This window comes from Neoarius graeffei, chromosome 3 (genome assembly GCF_027579695.1).
Source record: "Neoarius graeffei isolate fNeoGra1 chromosome 3, fNeoGra1.pri, whole genome shotgun sequence".
Classification (NCBI taxonomy): Eukaryota; Metazoa; Chordata; class Actinopteri; order Siluriformes; family Ariidae; genus Neoarius; species Neoarius graeffei.
The window spans coordinates 112,414,066-112,435,526 of NC_083571.1; the positions used below are offsets into that span (position 1 = coordinate 112,414,066).

General features: G+C 41.2%; 1 protein-coding gene across 1 annotated transcript in view; it reads right to left on the bottom strand.

The window, feature by feature from the left end:
- The window catches only part of LOC132882654 (MAM domain-containing glycosylphosphatidylinositol anchor protein 2-like), a 555,131-nt gene that overhangs the window by 244,136 nt on the left and 289,534 nt on the right, over nucleotides 1-21,461 (bottom strand). The window contains exon 7 of the mRNA XM_060915736.1: nucleotides 8,608-8,937. Within this exon, the coding sequence (XP_060771719.1) occupies nucleotides 8,608-8,937 (330 nt within the window). The remainder of the gene's footprint in view (nucleotides 1-8,607; nucleotides 8,938-21,461) is intronic.

Sequence of the window (21,461 nt, forward strand, 5' to 3'; positions counted from 1 at the left end):
ATGTTGCAGTGGCCTAACCCAATCAGATCTACCAGATCGCAACAGAAAAATTTACTGGTAAAACCTGTTGTTAAAACAAAGTGTGGTGAAGCAGCTTTTAGCTACTATGCAGTACAGCTATGGAACCAACTGCCAGAGGACATCAAAAATGCTCCTGCTGTTGGCAGCTTCAAATCTAGGTTAAAGACCAAGCTGTTCTCAGATGCTTTCTGTTAAATAATTAATATTTTTACATTTTTTATAATCTTTACTTTCTCTGCATGTTTTAAATTTACTTTAATTTTATTCTATTTTATTCTGCTGGTTTCTTTTTCTTTTTCTCCTTTTTTTCTTTTTGGCATTTTATTATTTTAGTTCTACTGTTGTTTAATTCTTATTATTTTCTTTTAATTCTTTTAATTAATTGTTTTAGATTAAAAATAAAATTATTTTATGTAATTTTATTTCTCTATTGTTTACTGTTTTTGTTTTTGCTTCTGTAAAGCACATTGAACTGCCATTGTGTATGAAATGTGCTATATAAATAAACTTGCCTTGCCTTGCCATGCTCGCGCACACACCTTTTTTTTTTATGTAAACGTGACACTCAGAGAGGTGCTCTTATCATTTTGTTGAAGCTCACATTTATCAAAATCTCACATGAAATAAAGCAAACAGGCATGTTGTTATCTAGTAGCATAGTGGTATACAGATCAGTTAAATTATGGTCAGACAACAGATTTAGTAATGGCTGAGAATAGGCCAGGCTATGTCCATAGGCCAAATTTAAACTGATTTATTTCACCTGTTTGTGAGAACACCAAGAAGAATGCATATGCACATGTAGGCTATATCTCTAAAATTGTATGCACTATGAACTTGCATGAACTTAAAAAGTAGATATGCGACCTCAACATAGCCTAGGTCAGAATCAACCTTACTAACCATTCCCCACAACTGCATGAATAAAGTAAGATGTGTACAAAAGTGAACACTTTAATGGAAGGTGCAACAAACTGTTCAACACAGCAATATGGCCAAACTGTCAGAATGGTGTGTTAAACAGAAACAAAAAAAGAGACAAATGATTTGAGAATATACACTCAAACAAAACAGCAGTAAAGGAGGAGAGGGGCGACAGCCCGAGGAAAGCCCCCACAGGAGCGCACAGCATTTGCAACATACAGTGGTGCTTGAAAGTTTGTGAACCCTTTAGAATTTTCTTTTTTTTTTTTTTATTGAAAAAGAGAATCAGGAAAATTCCAATCACAGAATTACAATTTACATTTTTTTTTAATAGTTAAACACATACATACCAGTATATGCATATGTACATACAATATACCAAAATATATATACATAATATATACATACTTACATACACATGAAAACTTCAATTATATATATAAAAAAAAAAAAAACAAAAGAACAATGAACAAAAAAAACACTACCCAACCACCCCCCGCCCCTCCCGTCTCCCATGGCTCGTCCTGACAAAAAAAAAAAAAATGATACTGGTTACCGATGCATTCCTGAGTATAACAGACACACTCAGTTGGGCAGTACCTCCAAGTTAGTGAAATATGAAATAAAGGGTTGCCATTTGTGAAAAAACTTGTCCGTACATCCTCTCAATGTATACTTAATTTTCTCCAGTTTTAGGAAAAACATGGTGTCTTTAAGCCACCTGAAAATGGAAGGACATTTAGCAGATTTCCAATGCAACAGTAAAGAACGTCTTGCTAGTAAGGATGTATAAGCAATAATATCCTTTTGTATAGAATTCAGTGCAAGTGAGGCATCAGGAATCCCAAAAATGGCAACCAACGGGCAAGGCTGCAGATTTACACCAAGAACAGTGGACATAATGGAAAAATAGCCTGTCCAAAAACTATTCAGCTCAGGGCAAAGAAAAAACATATGGCTGAGGTGACAGGGAGAGCCATGGCACTTATCACATGTATCTTCTACTTCTGGATACATTTCAGAAAGTCTTGACTTGGAAAAATGGACCCTGTGTAAAACTTTGAATTGGATAAGTCCAAGACGAGCACAAGAAGTAGTAGACTGTATCCTACCTACAGCGCGTTCCCAGACCTCTCCAGTTAATTGAGTTCCCAGTTCCCTTTCCCATGCATTCTTAATTTTGTCATTTGACTGACTGTTTAATGCCAAAATGAAGTTATATATATTTGAAATCATTCCTCTCTGATGTGGAGAACGTGAGAGCAAGCTTTCCCAAGGTTGCTCCAAGGGCAATGTAGTCTGTGATGGTCCTTAACCTGAAGGTGAGTCTCGTCCTACTCCATTAACTGCTCAGCAGCGCCCCCCCTTTAGAATTTTCTATATTTCTGCATAAATATGACCGAAAACATCATCAGATTTTCACACAAGTCCTAAAAGTAGATAAAGAGAACCCAGTTAAACAAATGAGACAAAAATATTATACTTGATCATTTATTTATTGAGGAAAATAATCCAATATTACATATCTGTAAGTGGCAAAAGTATGTGAACCAAATGCTTTCAATATCTGGTGTGACCCCCTTGTGCAGCAATAACTGCAACTAAATGTTTCCAGTAACTGTTGATCAGTCCTGCACACCGGCTTGGAGGAATTTTAGCCCATTCCTCTGTACAGAACAGCTTCAACTCTGGGATGTTGGTGGGTTTCCTCACATGAACTGCTCGCTTCAGGTCCTTCCACAACATTTCCATTGGATTAAGGTCAGGACTTTGGCTTGGCCATTCCAAAACATGAACTTCATTCTTCGTTAACCATTCTTTGGTAGAACAACTTGTGTGCTTAGGGTCATTGTCTTGCTGCATGACCCACCTTCTCTTGAGATTCAGTTCATGGACAGATGTCCTGACATTTTCCTTTAGAATTCGCTGGTATAATTCAGAATTCATTGTTCCATCAATGACGGCAAGCCATCCTGGCCCAGATGCAGCAAAACAGGCCCCAACCATGATACTACCACCACCATGTTTCACAGATGGGATAAGGTTCTTATGCTGGAATGCAGTGTTTTCCTTTCTCCAAACATAACGCTTCTCATTTAAATCAAAAAGTTCTATTTTGGTCTCATCCGTCCACAAAATATTTTTCCAATAGCCTTCTGGCTTGTCCATGTGATCTTTAGCAAACTGCAGTCGAGCAGCAATGATCTTTTTGGAGAGCAGTGGCTTTCTCCTTGCAACCCTGCCATGCACACCATTGTTGTTCAGTGTTTTCCTGATGGTGGACTCATGAACATTTACATTAGCCAATATGAGAGAGGCCTTCAGTTGCTTAGAAGTTACCCTGGGGTCCTTTGTGACCTCGCCAACTATTACACGCCTTGCTCTTGGAGTAATCTTTGTTGGTCGGCCACTCCTGGGGAGGGTAACAATGGTCTCCATTTGTACACAATCTGTCTGACTGTGGATTGGTGGAGTCCAAACTCTTTAGAGATGGTTTTGTAACCTTTTCCAGCCTGATGAGCATCAACAACACTTTTTCTGAGGTCCTCAGAAATCTCCTTTGTTCGTGCCATGATACACTTCCACAAACATGTGTTGTGAAGATCAGACTTTGATAGATCTCTGTTCTTTAAATAAAACAGGGTGCCCACTCACACCTGATTGTCATCCCATTGATTGAAAACCCCTGACTCTAATTTCACCTTCAAATTAACTGCTAATCCTAGAGGTTCGCATACTTTTGCCACTCACAGATATGTAATATTGGATCATTTTCCTCAATAAATAAATGACCAAGTATAATATTTTTGTCTCATTTGTTTAACTGGGTTCTCTTTATCTACTTTTAGGACTTGTGTGAAAATCTGATGATGTTTTTGGTCCTATTTATGCAGAAAAATAGAAAATTCTAAAGGGTTCACAAACTTTCAAGCACCACTGTAGGCTACCCAACTCAGTACAAGAACAAAGCACAGGAAGAAAGCTAAGGCGACTGTCAATCCACCCACCCTAAACAAAATGCATTAGCCTACGTATATTTACAAGAAGAGTGAATCTTTTCCAGTTTTAATGTGATCCTGTATATCGGCGTTACCACCGTGGGCTACGGAGAAGGAACACTTACAGTGTGTGCAGTCGGCTTCGTGCGCATTGTTCTGCAAAGGTAGGTGCCCTGTTAATCTTTGGAAAAGGTACATTTTCTTTTCGGCATAATTGCTGCGGCATTACTGCTGCTAGCTGCTAGACAAAGAACATTCGCGCCAGTTAATGTTTATTTTATTGTTGCATGGCAACACGTTCTGTTGTCTGGAATAATGTGGCTAAATAAACACCCATGCCACAGGGCCAGGGGGCAGTAACCAGGAAAGTTTGCGATTCCTATCAATTCATCAAAATAGTAAATGCAGAGATTTCTCCGCTAATGATTCCCACGCTGCTCAGTCGCAAACGTCGCGAGTGGCGAAAACTGGGACATATCCGTGTCCCGACAGACTTTTATCGGGACTCGGGACACACAACCCCAAATCGGGACTGTCCCGGTAAAACCGGGACATCTGGTCACCCTAGGTTAGCACTGTCGCCTCACAGCAAGAAGGTTCTGGGTTTGAGCCCAGCAGCCAGCGGAGGCCTTTCTGTGTGGAGTTTGCATGTTTTCCCCGTGTCTGCGTGGGTTTCCTCTGGGTGCTCTGGTTTCCCCCACAGTCCAAAAACATGTGGTTAGTTTAACATGGGGTAGCCATGACCTGAAGTTGGGCTGAAGTACTCTTGAGCAAGGCACCTCACCCACAACTCCTCCCCGGGTGCTGTAGCATAGCTGCCCACTGCTCTGGGTATGCGTGTGTGCACTCATTGCTCACTTGTGTGTGTGTTTGTGTGTTCACTGCTTCAGATGGGTTAAATACAGAGGACGATTTTCACTGTGCTTGAGTGTACATGTGATAAACAAAGGCTTCTTCTAATCTGGATCCTGGATCCACGTACATATCCGGATTTGCATCAAAATCTAAGCAGTTGTTCCTTGACCCATGGGCCACCTTTCCTCAAAATTTCATCAGAATACGTTCACTACTTTTTGAGTTACATTGGGAACAGACAAACAAATGGACGTGAAAACATAACCTGCTCCGACAAAAATCAGTACAAATCACAGAAAGTCTTTACTTTAACAGAGCATGCACTGCTTTAATAGTGCACCCTTTCTAAGCTTTAATCAAACCAAATATTCCATTAGCAAATGCTAAATCTTAAATCTTGCATGTTAACTGTTCTTCAGTTTGTTTCTTTCGAGAATCCGGTTTACGGTTATTTTGCACAAAAGACTTTTAGCACAAATCTAAAGTCTTTTAGCACGAGTTCTAAAGTCTCTCAGGACAATTCTAAGTTCTTTAGCACAAGATCCAAGAACATTTAATCTTTATTATGAATACTTACTGATCATGTTTAAAGATGTTTGCTGGATTTTTGTGGCTACTGCCTCATAGAGGCGAAGTGAGGCAGTAGCCACTATGTCATTGTGTTGTAAGAATGAGTGGAACAATAGCGCACTGCCCATACGCATTATAACCACCAGAACGGTGAATCAGGATCTCGCGATATGAACAGTTGATCAAAGATACACAAGAACGAGTGGCGAAGCCACTATGCCATCATGTTGTAAGGATGCAAGAATGAGTGTAACAATCGCAAAACTTCGTAATCAATCAGCACTTATCCTGATCAAGTTTGATTACCCGTTCTACTTCTTCATAAACTTCGGAACCAATCAGAACCAGAAACGAAATAAGAGAAACCTCATTATGACTTCGGAGTATCGTTAAATAATCGGCAGATAAAAAGATAAACGAAATTCACCTCATGGTTCACCAAGGCTGCTGATTCGATATCAAGTAAGTGGTGTTTATTTTAAGAAAATTTACTTTTTGATTATCACAGCTTTTGTTTGGTCCTTCTAAAAGGTTTTGTAAGGGTTTTTTTAATTTTTTAAGCTTTTTGGCAGATACATTGGAAAGCTGATATCAAACTTCTGCTATTCGCTTTAATTTTTTTTAAATTTTATTTTAGAGTCGGGCGGCACAGTGGTGTAGTGGTTAGCACTGTCACCTCACAGCAAGAAGGTCCGGGTTCGAGCCCCGTGGCCGGCGAGGGCCTTTCTGTGTGGAGTTTGCATGTTCTCCCCGTGGGTTTCCTCCGGGTGCTCCGGTTTCCTCCACAGTCCAAAGACATGCAGGTTAGGCTAACTGGTGACTCTAAATTGAGCGTAGGTGTGAATGTGAGTGTGAATGGTTGTCTGTGTCTATGTGTCAGCCCTGTGATGACCTGGCGACTTGTCCAGGGTGTACCCCGCCTTTCGCCCGTAGTCAGCTGGGATAGGCTCCAGCTCACCTGCGACCCTGTAGAAGGATAAAGCGGCTAGAGATAATGAGATGAGATGAGATTTTAGTCTTTACAGTACACTTGTACAACAAAATGTGCTCATTAGTACGAAATAATGCTTCGAAGACAATTCATGAACAAGTGCTTTCTTTCCTACTATTTTGAAAATAGATCTAGTTCACAGCACTGCATTTTGAACAAAACACAGTAAACAAAATTGGTAACCAAAATACCAATGACAAGCGCTGATGCTGCTCACAGCTTGGTGATGTTTGTAAGAGATGAGGCGAGTATAATTGATAACATGTATACAGTATATGCGATATTTACTGTATGGACACAGGATCAGAAAACAGTTTTATTTATAAGCAGTAGCCACGTGGACCCATCGGGTACGTATTTTTTTATGAAAGTTGCCGAGATTCTGATCAGAAACGAGCAATTGTACATATTTCCCCACTCCGCCATCTTGAAACCGCCATGTTTGATGGAGCCTGTATGTTCGTCACCAATCCTCCCTCCAAATTATTGAACACAGCACGTACCCTGACCCAGTACACCACTAAAGCCAACTTCCAGGTTTGTTTTATCTTTATTAAAGTGCCAAGCTTAAATTATATCATATTTATTATTTACAATTTGCTAATTTGATAAAGAATGAAAAGTCAAGCGAAATGTACAAGATCTCATCTCATCTCATCTCATTATCTGTAGCCGCTTTATCCTGTTCTACAGGGTCGCAGGCAAGCTGGAGCCTATCCCAGCTGACTACGGGCGAAAGGCGGGGTTCACCCTGGACAAGTCGCCAGGTCATCACAGGGCTGACACATAGACACAGACAACCATTCACACTCACATTCACACCTACGGTCAATTTAGAGTCACCAGTTAACCTAACCTGCATGTCTTTGGACTGTGGGGGAAACCGGAGCACCCGGAGGAAACCCACGGGGAGAACATGCAAACTCCACACAGAAAGGCCCTCACCGGCCGCTGGGCTCGAACCCGGACCTTCTTGCTGTGAGGCGACAGCGCTAACCACTACACCACCGTGCCGCCGCTATTTATTGTACATTTTAGATAATTGCTGTGACTTCTAAATGCAAGAAAGTGAAATAATTAAGCTTGAAACAAGCAAAAGAAAAACTTAATAATCAATTAAACTGCAGGTGCCACTAAAAATGCACACGATTTAAGAAGTTGGAAGACATTAATTTCATTTTGAAGAATCAGATTTTCAGTCCACGTTTCAGGGATCGACAACTGATCCTTAACATGCACAGCAGCAGAAATTCCGGCTTCCAGACCCTAAGCGATCAAAATAAACCCCTTCCTATATCAAGATGAGGTTTTTTTTTCAATTATTGTGACCATAATTCAGCGTTGTGCTAAAAGACTTTTTGTGCTAAATAACCAGATACCATAGAATCCTACAACAGAGGGTTTCCCTTGCACAAATGGCTTTGAGTTAAAGCCATTTCGGTAGCTGTGAACTATCACAAGAACCCCTGTGAAGCCTTTTTCTAAATGTTTAACGAGTCTGGATATTCATTCACTGTTTCACGCTTGAAAAATATGAAAAGAACGTGAGATCCCTGCGAACCAAAGGTAACAAATCACTGAACAGTAGCAGATGGACAACCAGATGGGAGATGAAAGTCTGGCATTCTGGTGGGATTCCTATAGGTCAGGCGATGCTTCCTTGGCCTGGGTATTGATCTGGTTCACCTCCCTCTAGTCCAAGATAAGCAGGCTGATAATGAATGGTGATACAGTACTGATAGACGGAAGCTTATTGATTAACTCAGTGAGTGCTAATTAGAGGGGTAAGCTTACTTCTTCTGCCTTTCTTCATTCGACTTCCTGCATCTCCGTACACTTCCTTAATGTCAGACTGCATGAATGGATGCATTTTACAAAATCCAACACATATAATGACGTTTTAGATACTGGGATCTTTACAGTGCAAACACGTTTCACTGCATATATAGTAATACCGGTCTGATTACACATTCAGAGAGAGAGAGAGAGAGAGAGAGAGAAAAAAAAAGTTTCATTATTAACGAAAAAAGAAATCAGTGCCGTAGCGCCATACATGAAACAATACAGCAAATGACTAAGTGAAGTGCTCTCATAAAACTTGCATATATTGGTGCAGCATTTATCCCTTACAGCATATAATTAGTCTGACATGTGAAGTGCAATACTAAACGGGTGGGTGGTGATCCAGTAGCTCAGGCTAGAAAGTGTGTGTGTGTGTGTGTGTGTGTGTGTGTATGTGAGGCTCACCAGTGGTAGAAGAGATGTTAACATCGATGCTGATCTCTGGAATGCCGCCGCCTCGGAGCGATGCCACGCAAGTGTAGGTGCCAAAGTCGGTGAACTTCAGATCAATGATGTCCAGGTTGGTGGTTCCTGGGGAGATGTCAGGGTCAGTCTGGGTAATGACCATGCGTTCAGAGCTGCGCAGTGCTCGGCCGTTCTTCAGCCAGCTGAACTGCAGCTCCTCAGGGGGTGTTGCCTCGACCTGGCACGAGATCTTGACTTCGCGGCCGATCTGAATGTTGTCGTCGTTGTGGTAAGGGTCAGGCGTGATCCAAAAGCGCCCCTTTTTCAGCGCTGAAAAGAAAACAAAACAGGGAATTAGCAACGTGAATTAGCACGTGAACGAGTCTCGTGAGTGCCTCGGTCATTTCTGATTCCTGTTATTTTGAGCTTTAATGCATTACAAACTCACAACACCATGATGTTTCTTGAAATGCAAAAGATGTCAAGAAGTTTAGTGACATGACTTTGTACATTTACCAAGATAGAGTAGTCTGGAAAAGTTTTTGGCTCACGTGAAGAAATGCTGTAGAGCGAAGATGCCTTTGAGAATAATTAAAGGTAGCCTGCCTTTCAGATTTTTCAAGTGTAGGTCATAAAAAGAAGTTTCCCTGACACCCAATTATTTCTGGGCCGAAAGCAACTGAATTCGAATCACAGACTTCCAATTTTATCAGGTTTTTTTTTTAAACAGAACAATTAATAATAATAATAATAATAATAATAATAATAATAATAATAATAATAATAATCAGTTCAATTTATGTTGCGCCTTTCTCACACCCAAGGTCGCTTTACAATTAAAGGAAAAAAAAAAAAGTCAAGCAAAAGAGGATCAGGATGTAATTTCAATGGTGTAGCTACAACAGTCCCACTAGGCACATGAAGATAATTCCCACACCGCTTGCACAGCTGCTGCAATGCCCCCTGGCAACATCGCGCGGAATATCGCACCAAGCACAAAAGCGCCTCAGGACAGAGCACTGGACAACCCGGATGTTAAAAAGAGCAACGAGTTCACTGCAGTCCATAGTGAGGAGCACAGGCATCACCCACAGCACAACAAGGCCTGAAGGAAACTGACGCCCAAAACTGGGTCCGGAGCTACACCACAACCAGCAAACAAAACACTCAAACAAAAAACAAACATCAAACTACACAAACAAAAAAAAAAGGGAAAAAAAGAAAAATGAAAAGCTCAGGTCAGAAGCGGCAGCCAAACGCACACGGCGTAATCTCAACCGGAAACTACATGGCCCTAAATTCTCCACTATTTTTTCCTGCTTCACCATGACCCAATTCAAGATACCACATCATGTGCCACAGTACTGTACTGTACATGACTATTCCAGGATAATGTGTGGCAATCAGAACAGGAATACCTACTTTAGATCAAAAGGTGCAGGCTATCTGCTGGTACCTCGTATAGTGAAGGCTACATCAGGGGGCGGAGCCTTTTCTTACAAAGCCCCACAGTTATGGAACAGCCTTCCAAGTAGTGTTCGGGAATCAGACACAGTCTCAGTGTTTAAGTCTCGGCTGAAAACATATCTGTTTAGTCAAGCCTTTTGTTAATGCTGCTTATGAGGTAAAGGAGTAGATCTGGAGGGTCTTCCAGCATAGAGTGTTTTGGTAAACTGGGATGTACCGTGGGGTGGCACGGTGGTGTAGTGGTTAGCGCTGTCGCCTCACAGCAAGAAGGTCCTGGGTTCGAGCCCCGGGGCCGGCGAGGGCCTTTCTGTGCGGAGTTTGCATGTTCTCCCCGTGTCCGCGTGGGTTTCCTCCGGGTGCTCCGGTTTCCCCCACAGTCCAAAGACATGCAGGTTAGGTTAACTGGTGACTCTAAATTGACTGTAGGTGTGAATGTGAGTGTGAATGGTTGTCTGTGTCTATGTGTCAGCCCTGTGATGACCTGGCGACTTGTCCGGGGTGTACCCCACCTTTCGCCCGTAGTCAGCTGGGATAGGATCCAGCTTGCCTGCGACCCTGTAGAAGGATAAAGCGGCTAGAGATGATGAGATGAGATGAGATGAGATGGGATGTACCGTATGCATGCTGTCAGTTCCCCACTCACTCCCTCACTCACTTGGGTTTGTTGACGGTGTAGTGGCTGCTGCTTTATGTCCGGTGGCACCCTCATGACTGTATTACCTTCTGGCTCTCCCCTTTTAGTTATGCTGTCATAGTTAGGTTTGCCGGAGTCCCTGCTTGCACTCAGCACAAAACGTCTACTGTTCTTACTCATTAGCTGACATTGGGCACACAGTGGTGCTTGAAAGTTTGTGAACCCTTTAGAATTGTCTATATTTCTGCATAAATATGACCTAAAGCATCATCAGATTTTCACACAAGTCCTAAAAGTAGATAAAGAGAACCCAGTTAAACAAATGAGACAAAAATATTATACTTGCTCATTTATTTATTGAGGAAAATGATCCAATATTACATATCTGTGAGTGGCAAAAGTATGTGAACCTCTAGGATTAGCAGTTCATTTGAAAGTGAAATTAGAGTCAGGTGTTTTCAATCAATGGGATGACAATCAGGTGTGAGTGGGCACCCTGTTTTATTTAAAGAACAGGGATCTATCAAAGCCGGATCTTCACAACACATGTTTGTGGAAGTGTCTCATGGCACAAACAAAGGAGATTTCTGAGGACCTCAGAAAAAGCATTGTTGATGCTCATCAGGCTGGAAAAGGTTACAAAACCATCTCTAAAGAGTTTGGACTCCACCAATCCACAGTCAGACAGATTGTGTACAAATGGAGGAAATTCAAGACCATTGTTACCCTCCCCAGGAGTGGTCGACCAACAAAGATCACTCGAGCAAGGCATGTAATAGTTGACAAGGTCACAAAGGACCCCATGGTAACTTCTAAGCAACTGAAGGCCTCTCTCACATTGGCTCATGTTAATGTTCATGAGTCCACCATCAGGAGAACACTGAACAACAATGGTGTGCATGGCAGGGCTGCAAGGAGAAAGCCACTGCTCTCCAAAAAGAACATTGCTGCTCATCTGCAATTTGCTAAAGATCACGTGGACAAGCCAGAAGGGTATTGGAAAAATGTTTTGTGGACTGATGAGACCAAAATTGAACTTTTTGGTTTGAATGATAAGCATTATGTTTGGAGAAAGGGAAACACTGCATTCCAGCATAAGAACCTTATCCCATCTGTGAAACATGGTGGTGGTAGTATCATGGTTTGGGTCTGTCTTGCTGCATCTGGGCCAGAACGGCTTGCCATCATTGATGGAACAATGAATTCTGAATTATACCAGCGAATTCTAAAGGAAAATGTCAGTACATACGTCCATGAACTGAATCTCAAGAGAAGGTGGGTCATGCAGCAAGACAACGACCCTAAGCACACAAGTTGTTCTACCAAAGAATGGTTAAAGAAGAATAAAGTTAATGGTTTGGAATGGCCAAGTCAAAGTCCTGACCTTAATCCAATCAAAATGTTAGACGGTCCCTGCGCACTCATCTCACAACCGGCTGCACAAAGAGATCAATGTTATTTGTCCAGCTCAGAGAACAATTTCTTCTGAATAAAATTACTACCCCTATTCCAAAAAAGTTGGGACAAAGTACAAATTGTAAATAAAAACAGAATGCAATAATTTACAAATCTCAAAAACTGATATTGTATTCACAATAGAACATAGACAACATATCAAATGTCGAAAGTGAGACATTTTGAAATTTCATGCCAAATATTGGCTCATTTGAAATTTCATGACAGCAACACATCTCAAAAAAGTTGGGACAGGGGCAATAAGAGGCTGGAAAAGTTAAAGGTACAAAAAAGGAACAGCTGGAGGACCAAATTGCAACTCATTAGGTCAATTGGCAATAGGTCATTAACATGACTGGGTATAAAAAGAGCATCTTGGAGTGGCAGCGGCTCTCAGAAGTAAAGATGGGAAGAGGATCACCAATCCCCCTAATTCTGCGCCGACAAATAGTGGAGCAATATCAGAAAGGAGTTCGACAGTGTAAAATTGCAAAGAGTTTGAACATATCATCATCTACAGTGCATAATATCATCAAAAGATTCAGAGAATCTGGAAGAACCTCTGTGCGTAAGGATCAAGGCCGGAAAACCATACTGGGTGCCCATGATCTTCGGGCCCTTAGACGGCACTGCATCACATACAGGCATGCTTCTGTATTGGAAATCACAAAATGGGCTCAGGAATATTTCCAGAGAACATTATCTGTGAACACAATTCACTGTACCAGCCGCCGTTGCCAGCTAAAACTCTATAGTTCAAAGAAGAAGCCGTATCTAAACATGATCCAGAAGCACAGACGTCTTCTCTGGGCCAAGGCTCGTTTAAAATGGACTGTGGCAAAGTGGAAAACTGTTCTGTGGTCAGACGAATCAAAATGTGAAGTTCTTTATGGAAATCAGGGACACCGTGTCATTCGGACTAAAGAGGAGAAGGACGACCCAAGTTGTTATCAGCGCTCAGTTCAGAAGCCTGCATCTCTGATGGTATGGGGTTGCATTAGTGCGTGTGGCATGGACAGCTAACACATCTGGAAAGACACCATCAATGCTGAAAGGTATATCCAGGTTCTAGAGCAACATATGCTCCCATTCAGACGACGTCTCTTTCAGGGAAGACCTTGCATTTTCCAACATGACAATGCCAAACCACATACTAATGGCTGTGAAGAAGAAGGGTCCGGGTACTGAACTGGCCAGCCTGCAGTCCAGATCTTTCACCCATAGAAAACGTTTGGCGCATCATAAAATGGAAGATATGACAAAAAAGACCTAAGACAGTTGAGCAACTAGAATCCTACATTAGACAAGAATGGGTTAACATTCCTATCCCTAAACTTGAGCAACTTGTCTCCTCAGTCCCCAGACGTTTACAGACTGTTGTAAAGAGAAAAGGGGATGTCTCACAGTGGTAAACATGGCCTTGTCCCAACTTTTTTGAGATGTGTTGTTGTCATGAAATTTAAAATCACCTAATTTTTCTCTTTAAATGATACATTTTCTCAGTTTAAACATTTGATATGTCATCTATGTTCTATTCTGAATAAAATATGGAATTTTGAAACTTCCACATCATTGCATTCCGTTTTTATTTACAATTTGTACTCTGTCCCAACTTTTTTGGAAACGGGGTTGTAAATGTAAACAACGCAGCACAAACATGTTTAATATTTCACGTTTGGGCGGCATGGTGGTGTAGTGGTTAGCACTGTCGGCTCACAGCAGGAAGGTTCTGGGTTTGAGCCCAGTGGCTGAAGGGGGCCTTTTTGTGTGGCGTTTCCATGTTCTCCCCGTGTCTGCGTGGGTTTCTTTTGGGTGCTCCAGTTTCCCCCACAGTCCAAAGACGTGCAGATTAGGCTAACATGGGGCAGCCATGGCCTGGGGTTGAGCTGAAGTGCCCTTGAGCAAGGCACCTAAACCCCAGCTGTTCCTCAGGCACTGTAGCATTGCTGCCCACTGCTCTGGGTGTGTGTATTATATTATATTATATTATATTATATTATATTATATTATATTATATTATATTATATTATATTATATTATATTATATTATACAGATTATATAGTGCCTATAGAAATATGCTGTAAGCGCTTTACAATCACAAACTAGTAAATAATAATTCAATAACTAATTAAAAAGGCTAATAACGAAACACTAAACAACCATAGATTAAAAGCAAGCCTAAAAAGACGCGTCCTAAGTCTGGCTTTGAAAACATTAATGTTCTCGAAAATGCACTTATGGTCAGGCAATTTATTCCAAAGAAATGGTGCATGTGAAGAAAACGACCTAATTGTTCCGTCTGTAGGAGACTGGGACAAGCCGGATAGCAGAAGTAGAGGAACGTAAGGTTCTTCTAGGTCTATACACTGTCAAAAGCTCTTGTAGGTAGGAAGGCGCAAGATCATTCAGACATTTAAAAGTAAGTAGATTAATCTTGAACATAATTCTAAATTCAGCTGGCAGCCAATGCAGCTCCTGTAAGACAGGCGTTATATGATTGTATTTGCCCTTCGTATAAATAACCCGGGCTACAGCGTTCTAGACAGTCTGAAGTTTGTTGACTAAATACAGTGGCATGCAAAAGTTTGGGCACCCTTACTGAAAATGTCTGTTACTTTGAATAGTTAAGGGAGCAGAAGATGAACTGATCACCAAAAGGTATAAAGGTAAAGACGACACATTTCAGCGTTTTCTGCAATATTTGTATATTATTTTTGTTTTGTATAATTGGAGAGTGAAAAAAGAATCCTTTTCTTTTCAAATGTATTGGGCACCCCAATACATTTGAGTTCTCAGATAACTTTTACCAAGATTCCAGACCTTAATTAGCTTATTGAGCTGTGGATTGTTCAAATTCTTCGTTAGGAAAGGTCAGATGATGCAGATTTCAAAGCTGTATAAATTCTCTGACTCCTCAAACTTGTCCCTAAAATCAACAGCCATGGGCTCCTCTAAGCAACTCCTTCGCATTCTGAATAATAAAATAATTGATGCTCACAAAGCAGGAGAAGGCTACAAGAACGTAGCAAAGTGTTTTCAGGTAGCTGTTTCCTCAGATTGTAACGCTATTAAGAAATGGCAGTTAACAGAATCAGGTGAGGTCTGGAAGATGAAGAAAACTTTCTGAAAGAACTGCTCGTTGGATTGCTAGAAAGGCAAATAAAAAGCCCTGTTTGACTGCAAAAGACCTTCAGAAAGATTTAGCAGACCCTGGAGTGGTGGTGCACTGTTCTACTATGCAGCGACACCTGAACAAATATGACCTTCATGGAAGAGTCATCAGAAGAAAACCATTCCTGCGTCCTAGCCACAAAATTCAGCGTCTGAAGTTTGCAAATGAACATCTAAATAAGCCTGACGCATTTTGGAAACAAGTCCTGTGGACTGATGAAATCAAAATAGAACTTATTGGCCACAATGTGCAAAGGTATGTTTGGAGAAAAAAGGGTGCCAAATTCCAGGAAAAGAACACCTCTCCGACTCTGAAGCATGGGTGTGGATCGATCATGCTTTGGGGTTGGGTTGCAGCCAGTGGCACAGGGCACATTTCATTGGTCGAGGGAAGCATGGATTCGAATAAATACCAGCAAATTCTGGAAGCAAACATCACACCATCTGTAAAAAAGTTGAAGTTAAAAAGTGGACGGGTCCTACAATAAGACGATGATCCAAAACACACCTCAAAATCTACAATGGAATACCTCAAGAGGCCCAAGCTGAAGGTTTTGCCCTGGCCCTCACAGTCCCCTGACCTAAACATCATTGAAAATCTGTGGATAGATCTCAAAAGAGCAGTGCATGCAAGACAGGCCAAGAAACCTGTAGAACTGGAAGCCTTTTGCGAGGACGAATGTGTGAAAATCCCCCAGGTAAGAACTGAAAGATTATTAGCCGGCTACAAAAAGTGTTTACAAGCTGTGATACTTGCCAAAGGGGGTGTTACTAGGTATTAACCATGCAGGATGCCCAGACTTTTGCTTCGGGCCCTTTTCCTTTTTGTCATTTTGAAAATGTAAATGATGAAAATAAAAAAATGTTTTTGCTTAAAATATAAAGGGAATGAGTCATCTTTAACTTTATGCCTTTTGGAGATCATTTCATCTTCAACTTGCTACACTGTTCACAGTAACAGCAGTTTTGACCAGGGGTGCCCAAACTTTTGCATACCACTGTATTTAGGAAGGCCAAAAAGCAGAGCATTACAGCTATCTATCTTAGAGCACACAAAGGCATGAACTAAAATCTTAGTAGTCTCTAGAGATAAGTGCTGTCTTATTTTAGCAATGTTCCTTAGATGGTAGAAAGCAGATTTAACAACAGAATTGATGTGATTAGTCATAAACAGAGTTGAGTCAAAAATGACTCCAATGTTCTGGGCATAAGTAGAAGTATAAACAGTATCGTCACCAAGCGTCAGACAATCCAGTGACGGATAAGAACGGAATTTGGAACGAAGATACAAAAGTTCAGTCTTATCCTTGTTAAGTTTAAGTCTGTTGATCGTCATCCACTTCTCAATGTCGGCAATACATGACTCAATTCGGTGCTTGGTTGATGAGAGCTCATCGTCTTCTGCACTGTAAGTGTAGAGTTGGGTATCATCTGCATACAGGTGGAAGTCCAGACCATGGGCACGTATAATGTCTCCAAGAGGTGAAGTATATAGAATGAATGAAATAGGACCAAGCACGGAGCCCTGGGGAACACCGCACACCAGTTTGCGCACTCCAGATGAAGTCCCCTCGATGCGGACAAACTGAGTGCGATCCCCCAGGTAGGATTGAAACCAAGAAAGAACAGTTCCAGTAAAACCAAATCAAGCAGACAGTCATTTGAGGACGAAGTCATGGTCGACAGTATCGAATGCAACAGATAAGTCCAGTAATAACAAGAGAACACAGCAGTTGTTGTCAACAGATCGCAGAATATCATTCTGGATGCGCACAAGTGTAGTCTCACAGCGATGGAACCATTTGTATGCCGACTGGAAACATTCCTCAAGGTCGTTCTCACGCACATGATCCAGGACCCGAACAGCAGTGTGTGTGTGTGTGTGTGTGTGCTCATTGTGCGTGTGTGTGTTCACTGCTTCAGATGGGGAATTTCACTGTGCTTAAGTGTCCGTGTCATAAATTAAGTCGTTCTTCTTCTTCAGCTGAAGTTTAGCAGGTTTGTTTTGAATTTAAACTAATCTACAAATATGACTCAAGTCACAGACACCTTCCAATAACAATCTAAATTAATTTCCTATGCAGGATGTTTGTCTAGACTGGATTGGGTGTTTGCAATTTAACTCGCAAACAAAAGAACAACAGAGTTACTGAATGTTTTCATCTCTTCTCCTGTGATATTATCAGGTATCAGGTGAAACCAAGAAGGAGAGAAAAGAGGAAAGTGAACATAAAAATGACCTGCTGAAGAGAGGAAATTGAAAAAGCAAAACTCAATGTAAGTGAATGACACCGAAAAGTTAGAGGAGCAGCTTTGGGACCAAAAGGTTGCCGGTTTGATTCCCTGGACCACCAGGAATGGCTGAAGTGCCCTCGAGCAAGATACCAAATCCCCAACTGCTCCCCAGGTTGCTCTGGGTATGTTGTATGTCGGTCTGGATAAGAGCGTCTGCTAAATGCCTGTAATGCAAACGCTATATCGGATTCGGCTGTTTAAATCGATCCTGAAAGCAGATCTGATCACTAATTCATGTTGTAAAAATGTTGACATGTTCCTACAGCAGACTTCGATTTGTACGAGTAATTAATTTCCACCCTGATCCGATGATACAAAATGTCACTGAACCTTAATATAATGGGCGACAATGACCTATTACAAATGAAACAAAAGGAACTGGAGACTCTTGTCAGTTAACCATGGGTTATTGACTGTACTGCAGAGTGTTATCTCAGCCACTGAGGCTATAGAACAGGGGTCACCAAACTTTTTGCTCTGGGGGCCACATTGTCGTTCCTGACTGTGATGGGGGGCCAGGGTCGGGTCAGCTATATTACATAGAATTGTATGACCCAGACAAATATGACCACCAGCAGGCCTCATTGTGTAGTAGAGATTACTAGCCTGGCACAGCCATCCCCACTACTATATCCATACTACTATATCAACACTACTATATCCACACTACTATATCAACACTACTATATCCCCACTACTATATCCACACTACTATATCCCCACTACTATATCAACACTACTATATCCCCACTACTATATCCCCACTACTATATCAACACTACTATATCCCCACTACTATATCCCCACTACTATATCCACACTACTATATCAACACTACTATATCCACACTACTATATCAACACTACTATATCCCCACTACTATATCAACACTACTATATCCACACTACTATATCAACACTACTATATCCCCACTACTATATCCCCACTACTATATCCCCACTACTATATCAACACTACTATATCCACACTACTATATCCCCACTACCATATCCACACTACTATATCCATACTACTATATCCACACTACTATATCCACACTACTAGATCAACACTACTATATCCACACTACTAGATCAACACTACTATATCAACACTACTATATCCACACTACTAGATCAACACTACTATATCCACACTACTATATCAACACTACTATATCAACACTACTATATCCACACTACTAGATCAACACTACTAGATCAACACTACTATATCCACACTACTATATCCCCACTACTATATCCACACTACTAGATCAACACTACTATATCCACACTACTATATCCACACTACTAGATCCACACTACTATATCCACACTACTAGATCAACACTACTATATCCACACTACTAGATCAACACTACTATATCCACACTACTATATCCACACTACTAGATCAACACTACTATATCCACACTACTATATCCCCACTACTATATCAACACTACTATATCAACACTACTATATCCACACTACTATATCCCCACTACTATATCAACACTACTATATCAACACTACTATATCCACACTACTATATCCACACTACTATATCAACACTACTATATCCACACTACTATATCCACACTACTATATCCCCACTACTATATCAACACTACTAGATCAACACTACTATATCCACACTACTATATCAACACTACTATATCCACACTACTATATCCCCACTACTATATCAACACTACTATATCAACACTACTATATCCACACTACTATATCCCCACTACTATATCAACACTACTATATCAACACTACTATATCAACACTACTATATCCACACTACTATATCCCCACTACTATATCCACACTACTATATCCACACTACTAGATCAACACTACTATATCAACACTACTATATCCACACTACTATATCCCCACTACTATATCCACACTACTAGATCAACACTACTATATCCACACTACTATATCCACACTACTAGATCCACACTACTATATCCCCACTACTAGATCCACACTACTATATCCACACTACTAGATCAACACTACTATATCCACACTACTAGATCAACACTACTATATCCACACTACTAGATCAACACTACTATATCCACACTACTAGATCAACACTACTATATCCACACTACTAGATCAACACTACTATATCCACACTACTAGATCAACACTACTATATCCACACTACTAGATCAACACTACTATATCCACACTACTAGATCAACACTACTATATCCACACTACTAGATCAACACTACTATATCCACACTACTAGATCAACACCACTATATCCACACTACTAGATCAACACTTAATTCCTGGCACATATTTGTTTATCTTTACTAGTGGTTTGCCAAAGAAGTAATCGAGATCTTCACACTTGGTTTTAATTTGAAATACCACAGATATTCCATTTATTTATTTTCTAATAAAAATAACATCAAAGCTGTCAAGGTAAGAAACATCTGCCTAGTTGAGGTGATTGACACTGGCAAAGGTGAGTGGAAAATTATAAATTGTAGGTAGGCCTGTTGATATTATTAATAATAATTGTGTGCAGCACTTAATAAAGGTCAAATAAATAGGCCTATAAAATAAATACATTTAAAAAAAACAGTGAAATTATAATATGAGCAATAGATCAATAGATCACAGCAGTTGTGCTGTGTCCTGCATGTCATTGCTCTCATCCATGGCCAAAGCAAAAAACTCGAATTCTGACGCTTTCTCATTCAGCTGGTCATACACGTTGTCCCCCAAATCTTCGGTTCGCCTGGTCATAGTAGGTGCGGAGAGACTCACCGCATTGAGCGCATCCTACTTGTCGGGACACGCCTCCTCAGCCACAGCAAGCATGCATACTTTAACAAAGTCCCCATCAGTAAACGGCTTTCCATGGGTAGCTAGTAGGTGAGCTACCTTATAGCGAGCTCGGACAGCAGCCTGGTTGATCTGGGTTTGGTGAAGGAATACATTCTGTTGTGCAGCCAGTCCGCATTTCATCCTCCGAATCCTGTCTTCTCTTGTTTGCCCTCGCAAACTAGCATACTCTTTGTGGCGGGTTTCATAGTGACGATGCAGATTATATTCTTTGAAAACCGGCACACTTTCTTTACATACAAGACAAACTGCACGGTCCTTACACTGAACGAAAAAATAATCGGTGGTCCACTGTTCTTTAAAAACTCTGCACTCTCTGTCAGCTTTTCGCTGACCGCTAGCCATTTTACTGTCCTGAACACTGACAGTTCTCTGCGCATGTGCTGCCTGTCACTGCTTGATCGCGAGCATATGACGAAAATTCGGAAAATATGAATAGTTCATTTTATAACTAAATATCAATTTTAATTGATAAAATCAACAAAATACAAGATGCAGACGTTATTATTTGTCAAAAAGCAATTAAAAAAAAAAATAGGCCATGACCACTTTTGGGGATTGCCTCATAGGGCTGGTTCAAGTGGTGGGGGGCAGAGGGGCTGGGGGGCCGGTCAAAGGGGGGTGGCGGGCCAGAGTCGACCCGCGGGCCGTAGTTTGGTGACCCCTGCTATAGAATTTAATTCAAATGAAAAAGTAACGGCGGCACAGTGGTGTAGTGGTTAGCGCTGTCGCCTCACAGCAAGAAGGTCCGGGTTCGAGCCCCGTGGCCGGCGAGGGCCTTTCTGTGCGGAGTTTGCATGTTCTCCCCGTGTCCGCGTGGGTTTCCTCCGGGTGCTCCGGTTTCCCCCACAGTCCAAAGACATGCAGGTTAGGTTAACTGGTGACTCTAAATTGAGCGTAGGTGTGAATGTGAGTGTGAATGGTTGTCTGTGTCTATGTGTCA